General features: G+C 37.2%; 1 protein-coding gene across 1 annotated transcript in view; it reads right to left on the bottom strand.

Moving 5' to 3' along the window:
- LOC117984407 (uncharacterized) overlaps positions 1–24,076 on the bottom strand; it is a 111,082-nt gene that overhangs the window by 28,260 nt on the left and 58,746 nt on the right. The window contains exons 2-3 of the mRNA XM_034971030.2: positions 4,855–4,965; positions 3,990–4,161 (exon numbers count right to left, since the gene is read on the bottom strand). Of these exons, the coding sequence (XP_034826921.1) occupies positions 3,990–4,161; positions 4,855–4,965 (283 nt within the window). The remainder of the gene's footprint in view (positions 1–3,989; positions 4,162–4,854; positions 4,966–24,076) is intronic.

The raw sequence follows: 24,076 nt of genomic DNA, 5'->3' as shown, positions 1-24,076 counted from the left end.
CGTTTGCACAAGTATTCAACATGATTTCTTGAATTCCTCAGTATGGAATGGTCATCAAAAAGATACTCATCTCAGTGGAAAGATTTAGAATTGCATGCAAATTCATTACTCTCAGAGTTTCATAATCCATTTATAGCGGGAATGGTTTCAATATTAACGGATGTCGTCATGACTATTATTTATTTATCAATTACTAGCTGATGCCGGCGATTTCGTTCGCGTGGAGTTCCCGGAGTTCGTGGAGAATCCCGTGGGAACTCTTTGATTTTCCGGGATAAAAAGTAGCCTATGTCACTCTCCAGGTCTTTATCTATACCCATGCAAAAAATTACGTCAATCCGTTGCACCGTATTCTTTGATTTTTCGGGATAAAAAGTAGCCTATGTCATTCCCCGGAATGTAAGCTAACTTTGTACTAAATTTCATCAAAATTGGTTGAACTTTTGGGCCGTGAAAAGCTAGCAGACAGACAGACACTTTACCATTTATAATATTAGTAGGAATGACTTTCTTCAATTACCCTCACTACAATTTTAGTAAAATTGATATAAAACTTTTAGGTAATTACCAGGCTGAGTTAGGTATTATTAAAATTATGCATTCGTTTGGACACCTACAGTTTTGTTTTAACTTTTGTTATAAATAAGTAATATATATTATTTAATTGCATTCAGTTCATGATTGAGTTTTGCAACTATAATTAGGTATTTAATTTTGGAGATATACCTATAAATTTTTGTGGTTTACAGCGTCGTATACAATACGAACTTTTCGATGTATGTAAGAAACTTTAACATTATCGATATTTTTATACACATATAGCTCGTTTCCGCCGACAGCTGCATCGGAATCGGGATTATCGATGCGTCTGCGATCGGATCTCTTTAGTGAGACAAACGTGCCGCGTTCGTTATCGGTATATAACTTAACTGCGGTTAGGGCTTGTTTATAGCGGCGTGAAATTATAATTAATACAACTAGACGTCTTGTAATTGATTATTTTTAATTTGTATGCAAATTGAACATTTTTATGAACCTTTTATTGAAGTACCTACCAATTTTTACTAGATATAAAATCAAACACTATAAACTTTTACGTATTTAAAAATCATGGTGGAAATGAAAGCTCGCTACCGGCGATGATAATATATGAAAAGCAACGACCTCTATACACTTAGTACTAGATGAGCCGTTTCGAACAAAAATAGTGTTCTATGAATCGGTTAAAATTAGTATGACAAACCATTAAGCCATTTCTTTTATTCGTAACGATTCGTCTAGTGCGTATAGTACATAGAGGTCGTTGATAAGGCGCTTTTGATATCATAAGCATAACGTTTATATTATATCTATGAAAACTGATATTTGGGCTTTTGGTTAAAAATGAAGAAATACGTGTTTCATGCAAGCTTTTCAAATTTCTGCGCCCAAAGGGCTTAAGTAGGGGATGAAACTTTTATGACAGTCAGTCAATTTTCAAGTACCTACCTATCTAATATACATTAGGTAATATCTGTGAAAATTGGTATTTGGGCTTTGTGAGCAAAAATAAAGAAGTGCGAATATCAGAATTTTTTTAAATTTCACACCCTCACCAATTTTCATTTTCACTTGGGCGAAGCCGGGGCAGTTATTTATAAAATAACGTCGAATATAATCCGTAAAATCCAACAAAAGGTATTAGGCCATTTCAGTAATTTACGTTTACTTTCAAAGACCACCAATACATTCAACAGCTCCAACTACTAAACATTTAACATAATTAACACCTACATCACATAAATCCGGGTAAAACTATTTAAACATATCGACACGGGTACTAAACATCGTTATACAACTAACGAGAGTCATTTACAGATGTCACGCGGACTTTATCGACATAAAAAGACTATCTGGACTACCGAACCGAGGGAACTCTTTGATCTGCCGCCGCAGTTTATGGAGAAGTGACAAGTAGGTATGTGCCGATGTGTATACTCGCTACACGTTTGCTAAATTAAAATCGCACAGACATACCGTTAAATATTATGTCGCAATATGTACTTAATATGTAGTTATGTGAAAAGAAACTATCTATGAAACAGTGTTTATTAATGTTGTGGTAAAAAATGTAATTATGCAAAACGAAACCAATGAAATTGTAATAATAGTCGGCTGTAGATATAATTAATAATTATGGTTGGATTGGTTGATGCTCGCTCACTATTGGCTACAATACGTCGTTGCAACAAGAATACCATTTTAGCCAATTGATGCCATTTTTCCGCAATCGACCGGCTGATACCAATTATTTTAATCGTATGTGTATGTGTGTGTGTGTATTAGTTTAAGTGAAAATACTCAGCACTACTGCACTCCATCTATGCGTTGACCCTTATTAAAATAGGAATATCTACTAGTGTACCTAACTGTTCGGCCATCAAACTTCAATTCCTATATACAAAGTTTTTTTTAATACCTTTTTCAATACCTATTTTTTCATCTAAATAAGTAACTATGTAGCAGGTTTTCTGTTGTATCAAGTGCAATATTCAAAGGTTAAATCCATACTTATATTATAAATGCGAAAGTGTGTCTGTCTGTCTGTCTGTCTGTTAGCTTTTAACGGCCCAACAGTTCAACTGATTTTGATGAAATTCAGTAGGTACAGAGTTAGTATAGATCTCGGGGAAGGACAGGCTACTTTTTATCCCGGAAAATCCCAGTTCCCACGGGATTTTTAAAAACCTAATTACACGCGGACGAAGTCGCGGGGATCAGCTAGTATCAAATAATTTTGTACATTAATTACAATAAATCAGTAGGTACAGGTACAGTCAATTTGATACGATTTCATGCGTCGTCTATTGCCTGCGATTATCGACCGGTAGTAAATTCACATGTTGTGCCACTTTCACCGACATTCGGTGATTTTAACCACCTGCTAAATACACTATGTACATTTTAGGCAGTGGTCCGACCGCCGAAGATGAACGAGAAACGAGTAGAACTAGAAACTTAAACGAGTTTGCGATCAGCGGGAAGCGAGTGTGTAGTTTCAAGTGCAAGTGCGACGAGCGATTACTCGCGCCATTCGCGAGCGGTCGCTCAGTCCAGTGCAAACCTGCGCGCGCGTTACACGTGTTCAAGCGAGCGAGCATCGTTGAACGAATATTGCTGAGCGAGTTTATTTTTGACAGCTCGTGCCTCAGCGACAAAACTAGTAAAGCGAGTCGTCGCCGGCAGTGTGAACAGTCAGAGAGCAACTTTTGATATATGCATCTCTTTCGTTTACACGGAATGTACATTTTATTGTGCATTTCTTGAGAGAGAAAATCACCGATAGTTAGTCGTTTTCTCGCCGGCGGTCGGACCACTGCCTTAATCTGTTTCACTTTTCCGTTGCAAACATGCATTGCTTAACTTTGTTAGGGTTCTGTACCCAAGGGTGCCTATGGCCTACGGGGCCCTATTACTTAGCCTCCGCTGTCCGTCCGTTTGTCTATCAGAATGTATCTAATGAACCGTATTTTTTTGTCCTCCGCGGACAATAGTCCCTCTTCTGCGTGGGCCAGTACTATCTTTGCTAAATGTTGGCGCACCGTTTAATTTACTTGAACAATACAGGATGTAACCATAACGCTAAAACTTAGCGTTAATACTGCCTAAATACAATCCAATACCAATAAACCATTTGTCTCGTTTTGTAGTTTGAGTGATTTAGTACTATTCAATACCGCAATAGCGTGCAAAACTCGGGTCAATGGCCCGCCTACGACGTGACATTGACTCTGAATGGCCTACGCAACATTCGTTGACCTCTAGAGTCCTTCAGATGTTTTATTTGCAATATATCGTGAATATTCTGTGAACTTTTACAAAATACAGGTTTTTTTATTTTATTTTGCATTTTTTTTGGTGTTATCATATCACCTGTAGTAGTAGTAGTATCACCTGTCTTCGTTCTTGCTTGCGTTCTGGTTACATCCTGTATATTTCCTTAGTTTTACCTTCTAATATAGAGTCCATCGTCTGCCTATACAAGTTGTTCCTCATCCTCACAAAGAATAACTCTTCAGGTCTTTCAGGAAGGTAGTACACCACCAGCTCGGTGTGTGCTGATACAGGCTTCACCGCTTCGTATACTGGCTCACCCTTTACTTTTGTACAGACTAGGTTTACCTAGAACAATTTCTTTTTTATCAACACCACTTAAATAGGATTAGTGATTATAGTGATAGCCTAGTGTCAAGACGTTAGCCTATTCGAGAGGTCCCGGGTTCAATCCCTGGCATCTTTAACTTTCCAGAGTTAGATATGCGCGTTTTAAATAATCAAGTATTACTTGCTTTAACGGTGAAAGAAAACATCGTGAAGCAACCTGCATGCCTGAGAGTTTTCTATGATGTTCTCAAAGGTGTGTGGAGTCTGCTTATATCTGCGCTTAACAAGCGTGGTGGAATGTACCAATAGCCAAGCTTTTCTTACTCTGAGAGGAAACATTTTTAAAGGAAGAAACTTTATGAAACATTCTGAAAGGAAGATTTTCCCTTATACATTTTTGTTAAATTTACAAAACAGTGTCCTTAGCATTGACTTATATATTACTTCGTATGGTGGTGCTTTTGCACCAATGCAACCTCAGTGACGTTTGGATTTCAAACGGGTCGTTCATTAGTATCTAAGAGTAAGAGGTGGCGCTGATTTATTTGGTTCCTAAACCGTTAAAAATTTTGTTCGCTTGACCATATCTTGTCATTTATATTGACGGTCCTTATAGTCATTAATTTAGTCATTTTTCGCAGGTCTGCTGAGGACACGCGTGTAACTATTATTTATCTTTAGTAGTGTATTTATTAGTAACTTGTAACTTACTTGTGGTCCATAATTCTCCGAAACTCGAAGAAATCGCACCCAGTTACAATGTCGGACTTGAATGCCACCAGAAGTGCAGACTTCATCAAATAAGCCAAATCGATGACGTACCTGCAACAAAAAAATAGGAACCATTGATTCGAATTGTTTTTTATTTCGTATTTTTATAGATATTTGTCGACATCCGGGGTCCTTTCGCGATAATTTTACATCAGCTACAGTCACCTCTGATTGGCTAACACTTTCTTGCGATTGGCTAAAAAGCAAAAATACCATAAACTTAGCCAATCATAAGAATTGAGAATTGAGATTGTAGGTAGGTAATAATGATTGATAGAGCTTTTTAGAGATTAATTTAAAAAACAGCAACCTACACAGAATACACACAGCTAAACTTACTCCTAAGATTCTATTAAAATTATATTATATTATAATATACAGAGCTTTTTATTGCAATTATTATGATAATTCTGGTCAAAACCATCCACTTCATACATTACTGCATTTTGATTGGAGGTTACATTAGCTTTATCTATGTATTTAATCGTTTTTCAACCGTTTAATACGCCTTATCAAATCCAATATTCTTTGATAAATATTTTCTTTGAAGATACCGCAGTTTAATTAGAGATACTGGTACGGTATCTGACGCTTAATGTGGAATACTTTAAGTGCAATATGCATATAGGTAGTGTTATCATTGATGTAAATTGCATGTAGTTACTTTGATCACTGTAGTTCCCAGGTCTTTATAAAAACTAGTCTTTCCACGAAGTTTTCTCCACCTTTTGAATTGAAATTGAATTTTTTTTCGTATAATTCACTTTGAAAATTAAAAAAAAATGTTGACGGTTTGACATGAAACTAAGTTCAAGTGCTACATAAATTTTATACCTAGTTGATCTTGGCGATTTTTTGATCAATCTTTTAAAAAGTCAGTTAAAGTTTAACTGAATTTAACAATTGTTAATAACGATAAAATCTTTCCATAGTTTGGTTTTACAAAGTATATAGTTATTCTTTTCATAATAATACACTTTGGATAATAATTGATTCTTTAAAAGTAATTGTTCCAAAACAATATCAAATGCACCGTCCAAATCAAGTGATCTGAATTCAATTCGATTCCAAATATATACGTACTCTATCGATTTTTAATCGATCTCCATAATGGTCCTGATCAAATTTAATTGACATCGATCGAGAGGAGCTCAAAAAATATAAAAAAACACTGTTAGTAAAAAGACGGTCAAGTATGAAAATAAAAAAGTAATTGGACAGAAATCCATATCAAGACATAAGTTAGGCATACTTTGGCAAAGGTAGGCATAGTCCGCAACAGGTCAAGGCGGCAATCGGGGTAAGGCGGGGAGGCGCGGGCGCCCTGGACACCGGCATGTCACCCGCACTCACCCGCACTCGCCCGCACCGGTTTAGCGCGGGGGCTGGGCGAGTGTGCGGGGCGATCCCTCCCCGATTGTCATGTCGACCTGTCACGTAACTACTTTAGGTGCCACTCAGTTACCTATAAAGTAAAGAAGTCACAAAACAATAAATGAAGAACTAAACAATATAATAATAATTATATCAGAGGCACAAGAAGCACCGCTCACGGGAAGAAAAGGGAAGGGACCACAAACAACTCGAGCTGTCAGAAGCGAGAGAGGCGGTCTAGGTGTCTATGCAGTATGCACGTTCGGATACGCGCATAATTATGTACGGAACCCTAAAAGAACGAGGTCCGACTCGCGCTAGACTGGTTCTTTTACTTTCGTAAAAAGAACTTTTCGAAGTTTTCGAATTAGGTAGTAGGTACTTTAAGTGTATAAGCTCACAGCAGAAACAGACCAATCGTACGTATAAATATATAAAGCAATCAATCTCATTATAAACCATTATTCATAGGGTCATTAGCGCTAATGTTTTACTAGAAGTTTAAGTGTAAATAACGTCTACTTTCCCTGTAACGTTCAAACAATCAGCACTGACTAACCTCTGGCTATCACGATTTTATAGATCCATTTACATTAGAACGAAACGATATCGGATCCTTTAAAAAATGGTAATTTAAAATGAGATCACAACGAAAAGTATAAGTAAGTTAAGTCCCGCAAATTGCTATTGCGCTGGAACCATGTCACATTAACATCATTTTGACGTCAGCCGAAATAAAAATATACCATCAGCTCGAAACTTCAGTCTAGTGCTGACGCCACTAAAATGGCGGCCACGCGCATTAGTAATTTGCAGGATTTATATTGTAAATATGAAAATGTGTACTTCTGCCTGACTGTCTGCTAGCTTTTCACGGCCCATCCGTTCAACCGATTTTGACGAAATTTGGTACAGAGTTTGCATCCGAGGGAAGGACACTTCTAGCCCGGAAAATCAAAGAGTTCCCACGGGCTTAAAAAAATGCGCGTGGACGAAGTCACGGGCATTATTTAGTTTGTTATAAATCAAAAAAGCAGACTTATTCACTTTTATATAGAAAATCATACTTGGATTCAGAAAAGAAGATTTAGTGGAAGTTATATTGAAATAATAATGCAACGGATTCCCAGATCAACACATGAGCAGTAGTGTACAGCGGCCAGCAGAAAATATTTACACATCGAACTTTAGAAGAGCTTCGGCTTCGTAGAGGGTCGTCTCTGTCACTCATACCTACCTGGCATTTTGTCAGTCTAATCTACACAGATAGACGGGGCTATCTGTTCCTAAAGTTAGATGTGTAATTTTCTTTTCTCTCTTTTCTCTGCCGGGAACTGTACCCTTAGTACGAGATTTTATGTCTTACCATCGTTGAAAGTATTCGAGTGTCGAAAACCTTCCGCATTATAGTAAGCTGGATCTTAACTGCCTTGTTTTAAAGCTCAAGTTTGTCTACACATCTACAGCCAGCGCTCCAAGCGGAAACGTTGCGAAATTAAAATCAGTGGCATTGAATTTTTGACTACAATGCTTGCATTGAAGGCCCATTAGGTCCATTTTACTTTGAGTGTGTTGTGTTTCGATTCTTCAATTCTAGCAACGTTTGGTGAGACGTAAAATCTTATACTAAGCGTACTGTTCGGTGTACGATATCGTTCAAAAGGGCCACTTCCAGAAGCAAGCCAGAGGCGTTCACTTGCGTGTGTTCTCCGAAAACCGGTCAAGTGTCTGTTAGCGTAATGGCATAAAGGCTTAACCGTAGCGAATGCTAACTATTGCTTTCGATTAGTGCAAGAAGGCACTACTGTGTTTTAAGAAATACTTAAATCAACCACGATTCTTAGGATCTATTTAATTAAATTATAGCTGTGATAGCCTAGTTGTTAGGACATCCGCCTTCTAATCGGAGGTCGGGGGTTCGATCCCGAGCACGCACCTCTGACTTTTCGGAGTTATGTGCGTTTAAATTAATTAAATATCACTTAGGTACTTTAACGGTGAAGGAAAACATCGTGAGGAAACCTGCATGCCTGAGAGTTCTCCATAATGTTTTCAAAGGTGTGTGAAGTCTACCAATCCGCACATGGCCAGCATGGTAGACTATGGCCAAAACCCTTCTCACTCTGAGAGGAATCCGAAAACCGTGACTTTGTGATGACATCACAAAAAAAATTAAAATGTGTTCATGAACAAATTAATTAGAACCTATTATCAACTTTCAAAGTAAGATTACTGTATCAAGTGGGGCATCATATGAAAGGCTTTCAAACAGATTTTTATTTATTTTTATGCATATTAGTTCTTGATTTATATGTACTGCATTTATTTGACTGTAATAGGAAACCTTCCAAGCCCAAAACCGGCCAGGTGTGAGCCAGTTTCGCACTTGGCCGGTTTTTAATTCTAAGCACCAAGAAGATCAACAAGTTGGGTTGAGCCAATATTGATGCTGAACTGTGCCATTGTTCAATGTCTCCTATAGTATGCGACAAGTCGAGATAGCAATCCATTAAAAAACCTTAGAAAATTTCCTCATAAACCCTTAAAAATTGTATGGTATTTAGAACAATTACACAATTTGATTAGTAACAATGGCACCGATTCCGTTGTCTTTCTCCAAACTAAATTTAGAGTATCTGTACCCTTTTCTTTTAACAATGCTAAAAAAGGACAGAACATGAACTTTACATTTAAAGACGCTAAATTTTAGTGCACGCTACAAATTTAAACATGACTTTGCGCTAAAATCACGGGTTTTAACATCTAAAAATTAAATTTAAAACTGTCAAACTGTGTCTGTCCTTTTCATATTACATTAGTAAAAAGAGGATGCGAATACTCTAAAATTTGGTTGTGCTCAGAATCAGTACCATTATGCCTACAATTTACATCTGCATCTCAATTGGTCTGTAAAAGTGTAAAGCATGGACAGTTTAGCACGAGTACAAATTAACGTTTTTTGATGTCTGAAATTTTGCTCCATAACTTAATATACCTACCTATTTTTGGGGGCAAATTATATGCCCCATAGAACTATATATATGTATAAGTAATACGTTCATGATCGTTTTTAAACAGAAGCCAAAATGGTCGCCAGCCCCGGGCCTGCATTACTGGCTGTGTGTTACGTTGGTTAAATTTAGTGGTGTTGTGTTTCCATTGTACACCGACTTAATTTTTCTCCTTCCAAACTAAAGATAAGCGTCCACTGGTAAGTAACGTCCGCAATTTCTTTAAGAAACCAGTTTTCTGTACTGTATAAACACTTGAATTAAGTCAACTTCTGCAAGATTATATTATAATCATCATCATTATACTTGGGACCGCAATGCCTATCGGTTTTTTGAATTATGTGCCCTGCTCATTGCCACTTCAGCCTGGCAGCCCGCGAGCTATGCCGGTTACTCTGGTTCTCCAATGAATTTCCTCATTTCTGATTTGATCACATAGAGAAACTCCAAACTACTTCAGGAGCTTTTCTTCGGATTGATTATGTTGCGTAAGCACTACTGGTCGCTACGGTGTCACCGGGTGGGTTGTCACAACCTACCCATAACCTAAGGAGCTATTCCTTAAGGTTTAAATACAAAACTATTGCTTTCAACTGCCAATTCCATTTTAAGTAGCCAACAATAATAACTTCATCAACCACACATGACAAGAACTTCAATTAAATGTACTCTGTGACTTCAACCACAATGTACATGTACATACTATTCCTATGTACATACATACCTATTGCTTGCGTTTCTTCAACTAATGAAAGCCAACCAGATCGCGTGGCCTCAGGCTATTATTTGGTTTACTTCCACCAAATTGCATTGCGCACGAGCTAGCCACTTATATGCTTGCAAAAGCAAATTGAACTCGATTTCTTGTTAGAATGTACTAAAAGGCATATTTAAGTTTTATTTTTTAGTTCTATAAAAATTTCAATTACCTAAACAGTGAATATAATTTAACACACTTTTCATAATATTTTTTTTTCTATCGCTTGTTACGAGACACATACTAATAAATCCAACCGTGAATCTTTTCACTTTAAGACCCGATTTTTCAATTGCCAAATTATTGTCACGTAAACTTTAATATAAGTATTGTAAGATTTCCTTTACAAAAACTGTCAAAACCTTTTTATCCCTTATATAAATGTTTTTTAAAGACAAAAAAATCGGCAATAAGTCTTATATTACGTTAACTAGCGGTTTTGATTTCTTCATTCGTTCAATAAAGAAACACACGTCATTTTTGACGGATATAAAGTATTTGAGCACACTCCCTGTATTAACGCGACAATGGAAACTCAGACAGCATGATTGCGTGGCTCGGGGCGATTATTTGGCTCACTTCCACCAAATTGCATCGCGCACGAGCTATTATGAACAGGAATGTACGCCGAGTGGGGAGTCTCGTTAGAATATGCTATCAAGCTTCATAGCCAAGTGTTTCTTAAGTAAATTTAAGTATACGGAACTGAATCCATTCGGCCCACTTTATTCAATAGCTTCAACAAACGTTCGTGTCGCAAGTCCTGCCTGTATGAATCTACCTACAGCTTTTAACGAAATATTAAGTCCTTATTCATTATGACGTTGAAATTCATTTTATAAATGCACAAAATATAATTATATGTAATTTAATTATGATCTATTCTATTACATTCTCTCACATTTATCAGTTCTTTATTACAAAAACTGAATTTTTTTTTCCTGAAATTGCACTTCCCATTTCAATATTTTATAGTATTTTTTAAAGTGCCGTGGACCTCAAACTCATGATTATTAAAATTTTTAAAACAGATGCACCGATCAACCTACGTCCTACCTTCAACAATCTACAAAATAAAGACAAATGGCGTTTGTGCACTCATCCATATTTCGTATTCGTGTTTTTATGTAAACAAAAAAAAAACGGATTGCCGTATTTTTTCTTACATAAAAAACACGAATACGAACCGAACACGGATGAGTGCACAAATGCCCAAATTCTGTTCTATATTCGCAACTTCGGCTCTCTAAATAAAACAATATTTAGATGCAACTGACGATGAGGTACTTTTTATTCTATTCTATGATCTGTTTTTGTTATAACGAGTTCGCATTCAAACGCAATACAACCTTGTAGTAATAAAATTAATACGCCAGATGTCTGATATTCTGATAACTTAATAAAGAGCTCACAAAACAGGTGTTGTTATCGTGTTGACACGGCAATTGCGTGCAATACCGACCGTGACCAAAGAGCGTGTTACTTCACGCATCGGTATACCACGTGCCTTACTGTAAGGGTGACAGGTAGACCATGTAATCGTTTAGCATTTATGACCTGTCCTTTTCAATTAATCTTATTTTAATAGACCACACTGTATACAATATTGTATCTACAGTGTGTTTTGAAATGGCGTAGGGGACTTCGTTCGCTTGAAATAAAGTTGGACTTTTTCAAATTCCTCTCCTAGTGGGGGTCTACATTGCAAAGAGAACCTAAATGCAATTTAGCTGTGGGTGCATTGCTATGCCAGCTATAGGTACTGTCTTTTTTGTAAGGTACCTACTTACACACTATGAAAGTGGTGGCAATACTTTTAAGATCGAATACTATCAATAAGGTATTTGACATGTTTTTAAAAACTGTTGTAAGTTAATCACTGATGTCTAAGGACTCTATAGATAATATATATTTAACGTCCATTACATATAGTGCAAGAAGAAACTAAAACAAAAAATATTTAATTTAATTTAATTTAATTTAATTAAGTATTATTATTATTTTATTATTTTATTATTTAAGTATCCCGTAAACTTTGGTTGTTGACTATACTATACACGCAACTGTTTACGAGCAGTTGACGTCATTAAGGGAATTGGATTCGCTAATGACAGTTGCCGTTTCACCTTGAAACTAGCAATTTTTGTTTTGGCGTTTGGTTTTGGCGCAATTTATTGACATTTGATCAGCTGATACTAATTACTAACACGCACTTTTAGTACTTTAACGTACTAGGGTAAAGGACTCCAGGAAATGAACGAATACGAAACCTCGAAAAAATCGGTGTACATACATTTAAAAAAACGGGCCGAATTGAGAACCATCTCCTTTTTGGAAGTTGGTTACTAAATGCGAAAGTGTATCTGTCTGTCTGCTAAGGCTAATTTTTAACCCGTAAAATTAGAGAGTTCCCACGGGATTTTCAAAAAGCCTAAATCCACGCCCACGAAATCGCGGGCATCATTTAGTATTTTTTTATTATTTTGTGTATCTATATTATAGTCATAAATTATTTAATAATCAAAAAGAGCAAAAATAATGCGCGGTATTAATTATTGTTATACTTATATTTTTTTATTTAACAGGAAAACTTACAGCTAATTGGAAAAGTAAATTGATAAGAACAGAAGAAAATTGAAGCTGATGACAAGTTTCACAAATAGAATTTATATAAGACTAGCTTATGCTCGCGACTACGTCCGCGTAGACTACATAAATTTCAAACACCTATTTCACCCCCTTAGGAGTTGAATTTTCAAAAAATCCTTTCTTAGCGGATGCTTACGTCGTAGATAGATAGAAATACTTTATTGCACACAAAAAATATTACATAACATGACAAAGAAACTAAAACGAAAAAAAGATTGTATGCAAAGGCGGCCTTATTGCTCACAGCAATCTACCAGGCAACCTTTGGTGAAAGGAGAAACTAGGTGTGTTGGATAGTACTTACACGCAATACAGAAAAATGAAGTAGTATAAAACAATATAATATAATTAATTAATAAGTACCTAACTATTTCAGTAATACATACATAACTATCATACATATACATATCTATTATAAATATCAATATATATACAACCCATATTAGTAATATATATATATATATATATATATTACTCGACTACGACGACGATAGGTATATACCTATCGTCGTCGTAGTCGTAATAGCTATCAGCATGCCAAATTTCAGCCCGATCCGTCCATTAGTTTGAGCTGTGCATTGATAGATCAGTCAGTCAGTCAGTCAGTCAGTCAGTCAGTCACGTTTTCCTTCTATATATTAAAGATCAAAAAACAAAAAAAAACTCGACTGAGGGAGAGAGAGAATAGAGGCAAAAGTAGTAAATGTTTGTCGTATACCGTCAATTGTAACACCTACAGTTGACGATTGATTTATAAAAAACCTAATTCTACGCGGACGAAGTCGCAGGCATCACCTAGTAGTTTATAAGTCACTTAGGACCTTTGTAAACAGCGTCATACTTACTCATAGGCGAGCAAAATCTGACACGATTTTATTCCGAACGTAGAGGGCTGGCAAAACACCCGACATTTCTTGTCGGCGCCAACACAAAATCGGTTTTAGTCAAGCGTGCATCATATAAAATGTTCTGCCACTGGAACATCCGATTAAAATCCGGGCCCGACAACCGACAAGTGGGAACCGACTCTTACGGAAATAATCGACTGTGATAGACAAACAGACGGAAGGACGGAGCAAATCGAACCATAAGGGTTCCATTTTTAGGGTTCCGTAGCCAAATGGCAAAAAACGGAACCCTTATAGATTCGTCATGTCTGTCTGTCTATCCGTCCGTATGTCACAGCCACTTTTTTACGAAACTATAGGAGCTATACTGTTGAAACTTGGTAAGTAGACGTATGCTGTGAACCGCACTAAGATTTTCACACAAAAATAGAAAAAAACAGTAAATTTTGGGGGTTCCCCATGCTTAGAACTGAAACTGAATAATTTTTTTTCATCAAACCCATACGTGAGGGGTATCTATGGATAGGTCTTTAAAAATGAAATTGAAGTTTCTAATATAATTTTTTTCCAAACTGAATAGTTTGCGCGACACTTCCAAAGTGGTAAAATGTGTGTGTGTGTGTGTGTCCCCCTGTTACTTCTAAAATACTAGAATGATAAAACAAAAAAAAAATATGATGATATTACCATGAAAGTTTGCTTTCACCGAAAATTGGTTTGAACGAGATAGAGTAAGTAGTTTTTGATTTATCGTGCAAAATGTCGATAAAATACGATTGAAGTACGGAACCCTTAGTGCGCGAGTCTGATTCGCACTTGGCTGGTTTTTACGATTATGGTACGGAAACCCTTAAAAACTCTTATTCATAAAAATTTGTATCAGCTGGTTTAATTCCTGGTAGTTTTTATTTATGGTAAAAACCTGTGATTTGTTTATTCACTTGAGTCTTTTACCCTAGAACCTGATTAAACCGACCGCCCCATATCGAAACCCAGTAAATGACATTTTTTGAAAAATCGTTATCCTATGTCATAATTCTTACTTCAATAGTATCTCCCATTATTGTAAGGAAAACAGCATTAAAATCTATACTTCCACATCCATATCTATACTCCATACCTACTTAATATTATAAATGCGAAAGTGTGTCTGTCTGTCCGTCCGTCTGTCTGTCTGTCTGTCTGTCTGTCTGCTAGCCTTTCACGGCCCATCCGTTCAACCAATTTTGACGAAATTTGGTACAGCGATAGCTTGCATCCCGGGGAAGGACATAGGCTACTTTTTATCTCGGAAAATCAAAGAGTTCCCACAGGATTTTAAAAACCTAAATCCACGCAGACGAAGTCGCGGGCATCCTCTGGTTTTCCATATAACAGAAATTTTGATACCTCTAAAGTCTAAACCTACAGTACGCGACAGGTTGAAAAAATGGTAATCGGGGAGGGAACGCCTCGTATACCCGCACAGCTCCTGCGCTAACCCGGTGCAGTCGTGCGCCTTATGACGTGCGGGTGTACGGCGCGTCCCCTTTCCTTATATCCCGATTACCCTCTCAACCTGTCGCAGGCTATATATAGTAAGTGCACCTTATACAATGAGAAAACCAATTCAAAGCCTAGTAAGTCGCTGTGACCATTTTAAAAACATAACCCATGATCTAAAATCCAAATCAAAACAGTAAAGACGTTTAATAATGCATTAAAAGTAAGAATAGGAAAGGCAATAAGCTCTATAGTACGCGAGATGAATGATGAGAAAATGACAGATGGAAATCGGGGTATAAGGCCCGCACACCCGCTCAGCCCCCACGCTAACCCGGTGCGTGATAGCGCGGGTGACGTCCCCACCCCGATTGCCATCTCGACCTGTCACGTACTATAGGTACATGTTAAATGTTTGCAAGGAAAATACTTTGCATACAATAATGTTCTTTCTGCATTATTTAACAAAGTCTAACTACTAGACAATCTACTGAAAATACTTAGTCTTAAAATAAAATAAATTAAATTATCTCCCTGCGATCTCGTCTGATGTCGTTTACAGGGTTTGGATTTTAGGCAGCCGAAATGTCACTGTTGACGCTATCAGAAGACCTAAAGCTTACGCTAGAACACAGAACTGTCATAATTCGTGTTCACTTAACCTAACGTCTCTCAGAGGGCTGAGAGGCAATCAATCTTTTTCTTATAATCCATACTAATAGTATAAATGCGAAAGTGTGTCTGTCTGTCTGTCTGCTAGCTTTTCACGGCCCAACAGTTTAACCGATTTTGATGAAATTTAGTACAGAGTCAGCTTATATCCCAGAGAAGGCTACTTAGGCTACTTTTTATCTCGCAAGAGTTCCCAGGGGATTTTAAAAAACCCAAATCCACGCAGACGAAGTCGCGGGCATCATCTAGTTTTAAATATAAATTTAATTTGAAATAGCCTTAATAATTATTATTGAGGCTTCAAGTTAACAGGTTATGCCAGATGCTTTCAAATTTTTTTTTTCAAAATTTAAGAAGAAGAAGAAAGGCATAATCATCATCATCATCATCATCATCAACCGACAGACGTCCACTGTTGGACATAGGTCTCTAATAAGGTCTTCCTCATGGCACAGTCTTTCACCGCCTGAATCGAGCGGCTCCCTGTGACTCGTTTGATTCGTCTGTCCACCTAGAGGGAGTCTTCTAACGCTGCGCTTTCAGGTGCGAGGTCGCCATTCCAGTACCTTGGGAATTGGGATCGTATTTTGTAAATATATATTGGCTTTTCGAATTACGAGCGCTCATTGCCACTTGAAATGAAATGAAATGAAATGAAATGAAATTCAAATATGGATCTGACACATAGGTATAATACTTACTTAGAAAATATTACTGTCTGTCAACATAATCTATGACAACCTCACAACTAGTACGTAATACTACGATAATTTTAAAATAAATTTGAGTAGTGAGCCGGCTTCATTTTGAGATAAATAAATCCCTATTTTATTATTCAACCATTACCAGTATATATAAACACAACTTTCATTCAAAAATAATAAGTTTATAGCGTAATTTTACGAAGAAATGGTGGCGCGCAGCTCCACCCGCCATGACAGCCAAAAGGCTACTGCAAATACTGACGGCATTTAGCGCCTGCAAGAAAATGAATAATTTCCGTTCGTTTTAGATTATTTAAGAAATGAAAAACATTTAGTTTAAAACCAATAATTTAAAATGATGAGATAACCTAAACATATTGTTTTGTGATGGTTTGAATTTAACACGTTTAGCCGTTAAAGAAAAAAACAACAAAACAAGTTGATCATAGCAATGTTTTCAACATCAATTTTTCAAAAAACGGGATAATTTGAACAAATGTAATATAGGTCATTATGATCTTCACAAATTGAAGTTTTTTATTACATGTATTTAATAGCTATTAATGCTTTAGGAAAGAAAATCTTTTTCTTCAAATTTACAGCATTTTCGCGATTTGACACTTCCTTTCCCCTTAACCACTCGGCTAATCACAGCCACGTACGATCACGTAAAGTAGACAAACATCATTTTCTTTGTCGATTTTCTCGCTAAATTCATATTCAATACGGATGCGATCAATCGATCCTATATTTTACATGCTGTCAAATACCTTATTCAGTTTAGAGATCGTGTGCCTACGAATAGTAAGTAGCGAAAATAATATTTTATGTTTTGTAGTAAATACCTAATATGAAAAACTGCAGTTAGTTGTTCCATTTGTCATGCTGAATACTGCAACGTCCGTATAGGTTATGGCTTTGCCTATGCACTATTATTTGTGTCCAATCGTACCACAGCCTGTCAATTGGTTTACAATCACAGTAGGGTTCGAATGAGAGGCAATTTTGAACATGACTATGCCACTTGTTTAGACACCCTCCAGTCATAGGATCAAGTTGTAAGCGACTTTGTGAATGAAATATTATTTTAGAAAAAAAAGCAGTTAAATATGATAATAAAATATACTAGTGTAATATCAATGAAGAAAAAGATAAGTTTTTGGAAAGTTTAAGCCTAATCAAAAAGTGCAAACTGCAGAGTCGATTTTCGATGATATCTAAAAAGGTTGTATCTATCTACTCGGTTTCATACATCTATAGTACGCAAAATCTACCTACTTTAATAAAGCAATTACGAATAGTTCAAGTTCAAAATTGGTCAACGATAAATGCGTTGGCGTAGATTTAAAATGCGGTCAAAAATAGTAATGCAAAATTCCGTGATCGTAACAGAGACAAATGCAACTCACCAAGATACGAATATCTAAATAAGTAGATAGGTATATGAAACGAAAAGGTGACTGACTGAATGAGTGAGTGATCTACGCACATCTCAAACTACTGGACCGATCGGGCATGCAGATAGCTATTAATATGACGTCGCCATCCGCTAAGATTTCAAAAATTCAACTCAATTCAACTAGGGATAAAATAGGGGTTTGAAATTTGTGTAGTCCACGCGAAGTCGCGGGAATAGGCTAGTACGAATATATTCCTCTATATTTCTTTTTATTCAGATACAGTTAGCCTTTGACTGCAATCTCACCTGGTGGTAAGTGAAGCGGGCTAACCTGGAGGTTATGCCAGTTTTTCATTAAACCCAACTGTAAATTGTAATACTGTATAAGTCCCGCAAATTGCTATTGCGCTGGAACCATGTCTCATTAACATCGAGATGACGTGAAAATGACGTATATTTAAGAAAAAGTATACCATCAGCTCGAAACTTCAGTCTAGTGCTGACGTCACTAAAATGGCAGCCACGCGCTTTAGCAATTTGCGGGAGTTATATCTGTAAACTTTTAAGCTTCTGTCTTGGCCTAGCTTCCAAGCGCTGTATCCAGTTGCAGTAATGTGCTATTATTATTGTGTACCCGCGGCCTTCACGACTAGCAATCTGTATGGACATTTGCGTAGGGCACGCGCTACTTTGACGCATATACACATTGTCAGTGGTGATATCCTGGTGGTTAAGAGGCCGGCCTACTATTCGTGGGCCCGGGGTTCGATCCCGGGCACGAACCTCTAACTTTTCAGACTTTAACGTGCGTTTTAAGCAATTAAATATCACTTGCGGTGAAGGAAAACATTGTGATGAAACCTGCATGCCTGAGAGTTCTCCATAATATTGTATTAAGATTGACGACAATCATGCTTTTTATTGCTATATATTAAAAATGCTATGGTAGCCTAGTGGTTAGGACGTTCGCCTTCCAATCGGAGATCGGGGGTTCACTTGCTTTAACGGTGAAGGAAAACATCGTGAGGAAACCTGCATGCCTGAGAGTTCTCCATAATGTTCTCAAAGGTGTGTGAAGTCTGCCAATCCGCACTTGGCCAGCGTGGTAGACTATGGCCAAAACGCTTCTCACTCTGAGAGGAGACCCGTGCTCTGTAGTGAGCCGGCGATGGGTTGATCATGATCATGCTTTTTATTAGAAAAAAGCAATAAAAAAATTCTAAGACCATAACAATTTATTAAACCTTCCTACTATTATACCTACTTATACAAGTCAGGAGTATTAGGTACATAGATGTATTTATGTTCAAGTGCAATATAACATACCGTACCATATTATGTTCCGGTCTGATATACCACGTGGTAGAGGGTGGGTAACAGACCATGTAATTGCATGATAAAATCTAGCACCTTGTAAATAAATAATAATTGATTGTGATGTATTAAAAACTGTGAAAGTTATAACAAACACACTGGTGTATAATGATATAATGAATCTGTATGGATTACCTTTTGAGAGCTTCATACAAACTACACAACAACCGACCATGTGCGAGTCAGACTCGCGCACCGAGAGTTCCGTACAGCAGTCGTATATTTTCAACATTTTGCATGATAAATCAAAAACTATAATGTATAAAAATAAATAAAAATCTTTTTTAGAATGTAGGTACACGTAAAGCCCTTTCAAATGATACCTACCCCATTTGGTACAGTTATCTTACTTTGAAATTAGAAAATACTAATTTTGTTCATGAAAACATTTTTTTTTGTGATGCAACCACAAATTCACGATTTTCAGATTTTTCCCCTTACGTGTGCTGTAAGACCTACCAACCTACCAAATTTATGATTCTAGGAACGGGAAGTACGCTATAGGTTTCTTGATAGACAGACAGACAGACAGACGTTTTTCGACGATTGATAATGTAAAATGTACAAAACCAGTATTGTTCGCGTGGTATCTACGTCACGCTCTAATATACCACGTGGAGGGTGGGTGTCAGACCGTATCATTGCCTGATTAAATTGATACCTGTTTACTTACACCTGACTCAATGTCATGGGGGTGTAATTTCGCCCTCGTGTAGTGGAAACTTTATTCATCTTTTACACAACTGTCCAAAAAAGGAGTGCAATGTTTTCATGGTGTACCTATGTATCTTTTTTTTTGTTGGTTAATAAAGACAAATGGCGCCAATTTAAAAAAAAACTGAATATTCGCATTCGCATTGCATACGCGAATGTCCAAAATATGACATTCGTTACATCACAAGTAGGACCTATCAAGCACAAAACCTGTTCTCAATGAAAAAAGACACCCAAGAGATTCGATTTACAAAATTCTCACACAGCATGATGTCGCATGTAATGACAAAATGCTTAACCTCGTGACATCAAGTTTTTGTACGACTTCTTAAGTAGTTTTATAGGCTCATCGATTATCACATTACTGTACGAACTTAACACCTTAAAAAGTACAAGACTATTAAACGATTTGGGACCGTAGTGGTGAGTTAATAGTTTAAGTTAGGCCGGCCAAACATGGGATACTTTTTAGATTAATTCCCGAATGTAATATTCGAATGATTAGGAGTCTTACGAGAAATGGGGAATGCTCGTGAGGTAACAACTTCTGCCCTCATTCGTTACTTGGAGATGATCGCACTGGCAAAATTTTTTCAACAAAGAAGAAGAAGAATCATACGACACGTGTTATCACACTGATTATGCTGGGCTGCTAGTACTGTCCTTTTCCTGTAAAGATGTACCACGTCTAAAACTCAATATCATCATCAACATCATCATCAACCGATACACGTCCACTGCTGAACTTGTAGGAACTTCCACACGCCACGGTCTTATGCCGCGCCGCCTGAATCCAGCGGCTCCCTGCAACTCGTCTGATGTCGTCCGTCCACATAGTAGGGGACCTTCCTACGCTGCATCTTCCGGTACGAGGTCGCCATTCCAACACCTTAGGACCCCAACGTCTATCGGTTTTCCGATAGACGTTGGGGTCCTAAGGTGCTGGAACGGTGCCCTGCCCATTGCCACTTCAGCTTCGCAACCCGTTGAGCTATGTCGGTTACTCTAGTTCTCCTACAGATCTCCATTTGATCACGTAGAGAAACTCCAAGCATAGCTCTCTCCATCGCCCGCTGAGTGACTCTGAGCTTTCTTATGAGACCCATAGTTAGCGACCTTGTCTTGGATTCATATGTCATCACCGGTAACACGCACTGTTCGAAGACTTAGAAGAGTGTGGCGTCTCCTGTAATCCGGCTACTCGGAGGTCTGGTTCTTCAAGCACTGAGGAATTTTGAACAAGAAGACATCTCGAAGCTTCCTGAGCGCTGCTTAGACGATTTGGATTCGGCGAACTCAACGGAAAACTCAATATAGGCACCTAAAAATATGCTCGAATATACATAATCTGAGGAGAGAGGAGAGGTGATGTTGACAAGCCAAGAATTGGTAATGAAAAAACCTAAAACACGATTGCGTGAAGTTTTGTCGCCGAAAACGTACCTTACGTACTAAAGAAATACATAACGTTATTTTCAAATAAGGCTCCGAATCAGCATATCCATTAAAGTCAAACTTATGCCTGGCACCTAAAGGCTCTCTTGGCGGAATTGGAAATAGTACAATATAAATTTGCACTACTTCAGTTTACAAGAAAAAGCATTTAAAATGTGGCCAGCTTCAAAAGTACAAGACTTTTATTAAACAATTTGCGGCCCTATAGTACGTTAATAGTTGTATGTGTTATGGATGAAAGTACGTCCCGCAGCCCATTGTGTCCCCTTCATCGTTTCACTGAGCGTTAAATTGGATTATTTATTGTTTGTCCCCGAATACCGTTCCGGTCGTGATCGAGTCGTGAGTGAGGATTTATTAACACATATTAGATTTACTTACTGAATAGGGCGAAAAAGTAGCATCTGGTATTCTATTTGGTATTCCGTTACAATTTCAAAATATTTCAGAACATATTATCAGCTACTGTTTCTCGTCGATAATTAATAGCAAATATTGGCAGATTGGCTTTTAGTAGGTAGAGTATAAAATAATATTTTCAAGGTTTCACAGTTAGATTATAATTTTAAAGGCATCAAGAAAGGCACTTCGTCTTAAAAGATGTTTTAAATGAGGTTTTCAACCATTTCATCAAAACTATAGATAAACTAATAGAATTTTTTTGAGATACCTGAGATTGAGGTGGCAAGAATAACACATGAGTCAAAATATCTCAAGAAACAGTATGTACTATCAAGCGACCGCCCGCAGTTTCACTTTTTTCGTGGAAATTTTCATAGAAAAATCCGGAAAAAAGAAATAAGTCCTTGGCTACATGATAAAAAAAACCTCTTTGCAAAATTTCAGCTTTTTCGGTCCCAGAATTTGGTTGAGTGTTGATGATCGAGTCAGTGAGTGAGTCAGGGCTCAGGACTATTTTTTATAAGTTTTTAGATGAAAGACTCTCGAAATTTTGGTTCAAGACCTCTGTGACGATCTAGCAACATATGCATACAAAAATTACAGGACAATCCTAATGAAAATACTTCCCAGAGTACCTAAACGCTTCTATAAAAAAGTTTATTGCAATACATTCCCGAAAAGAAGCTCGCAATTAGTACACCTTTCGCACAATGCGTCCGAAGAAACTTTAAAAGGAATTCAACGATCCTAACCAGAATCTGCAATCTTCGCGTCACAATTTTAATCAAGGGCCCGCCGGATTCTATCGCTTTTTTCGCGGCCAGATTCTTTAGCGACGTAATAATTGTGCTAAATAACAGGGCGGAGTTCGACTCGCCCAGTTGCATTTCGGTAGGCGCTTTTAGAATTGATAGGCGATAGAAGTGGCATTATTTTATTAATCCGACTATACGGCAAAGTCAAAATGAAGGGTTATGATTTTTGCAGTCTATGTATATGACTCTGCGCTTTCTTGTGGGGCCCATAGTTAACGACCATGCGTCGGATCCATATGTCAGCGAACGATGGAGAGAACTATCTATGCTTGGAGTTAATCTACGTGATCAAATCAGACGTCTATGGGTTGCTGATGATGATGATGTATGTAGGTACTTAAGTATGTTCCACCGTAGCGCATAACCTACTGAGCCAATTTTAATGAATGAGATGTCAATCGATTCGTTAGGCCAAGTTTCCACCTAAGCGGAGTGGAGAGGAGATATGTTCAGTCAACCGCAGCAGAGTCAGCATCATCTTTTTCCACGGCAATTATTGTGAAAAGGACGAGACAATTAATAGAGTACAAAATAAATTGTCTTTTATTAAGAATTCAGCAGGAATTAGTATACTAACAGAAATTATTAGGTATCTTTTTTTAATATGAAAATTTGAAAATGTGATAAGCAATAATGATAAGACGCAATTTGCATATCAGTACGATATAAGTACTTATTATTGGACTTAAGATAGTAGATAGTAGATATTAGTTTGAATCTATATGCTTTCATCTGGAAAGGTATCGTAGATTGTAGAAATCATATTACAAAAGTGCGTTGTTTAAAAACCGGTAGCATATCTGATTTAGATTAGAGAAATGAACTGCCACTAATTTAATATTAGAAAAATTCTAGACCGAAAGAGATTAAACGCACGTCTACGTAAAATGAATTAGATACTGTCTGTTCAGACGGACCACACTACAGTCACAACAAAACGCTAAAATGTCGTCAGCGTAGTGGTCGTTGTGTTAAAGGTCTTGATACTATGAATCGCTTAAAATCTACACTAATATTATAAATAATATAATACACTAATATAAAATTCTTTCACCATTACATCATTCCCGAGTGACATAGGCTATATTTTTTTCAATTAGAAATCCGTACGAAAATTGTGCTACCCGTGCGAAGCCGAGGCGGGTCGCTAGTAAATAATGAGGTGGTCGCATGCTTATAATATATGCGAATGATGCGATTCATGCAATATTATCATCGGTTATAATACCTATTGACCACAGGCACACAAGTTCGTGACAGCGACAGTAGTTGAACGTAAATTTCAGGACGAATAAAATATGTTTCGACACGTTTTATAGAATTCTGGAGGTTGATTTCGTAAAACCTGCATCAATCATTATTACAATCTCAATTGTTGTGATTGGCTGAATTTGTGAGATTCTTGTTAAGCCATTAGTGATCGGGCATGAACCAATCAGAGGTGATTGAAATCGTGACATTGTAGTTCTCATTCTACCGCAATCGAGCAGCCATGCTTTGCGACAT

The sequence above is a fragment of the Maniola hyperantus genome, chromosome 8, assembly GCF_902806685.2.
Source record: "Maniola hyperantus chromosome 8, iAphHyp1.2, whole genome shotgun sequence".
In the NCBI taxonomy this organism is placed as follows: Eukaryota; Metazoa; Arthropoda; class Insecta; order Lepidoptera; family Nymphalidae; genus Maniola; species Maniola hyperantus.
Note: the sequence above shows the minus strand (reverse complement) of the source record. Positions and strands in the feature narration are given on the sequence as shown.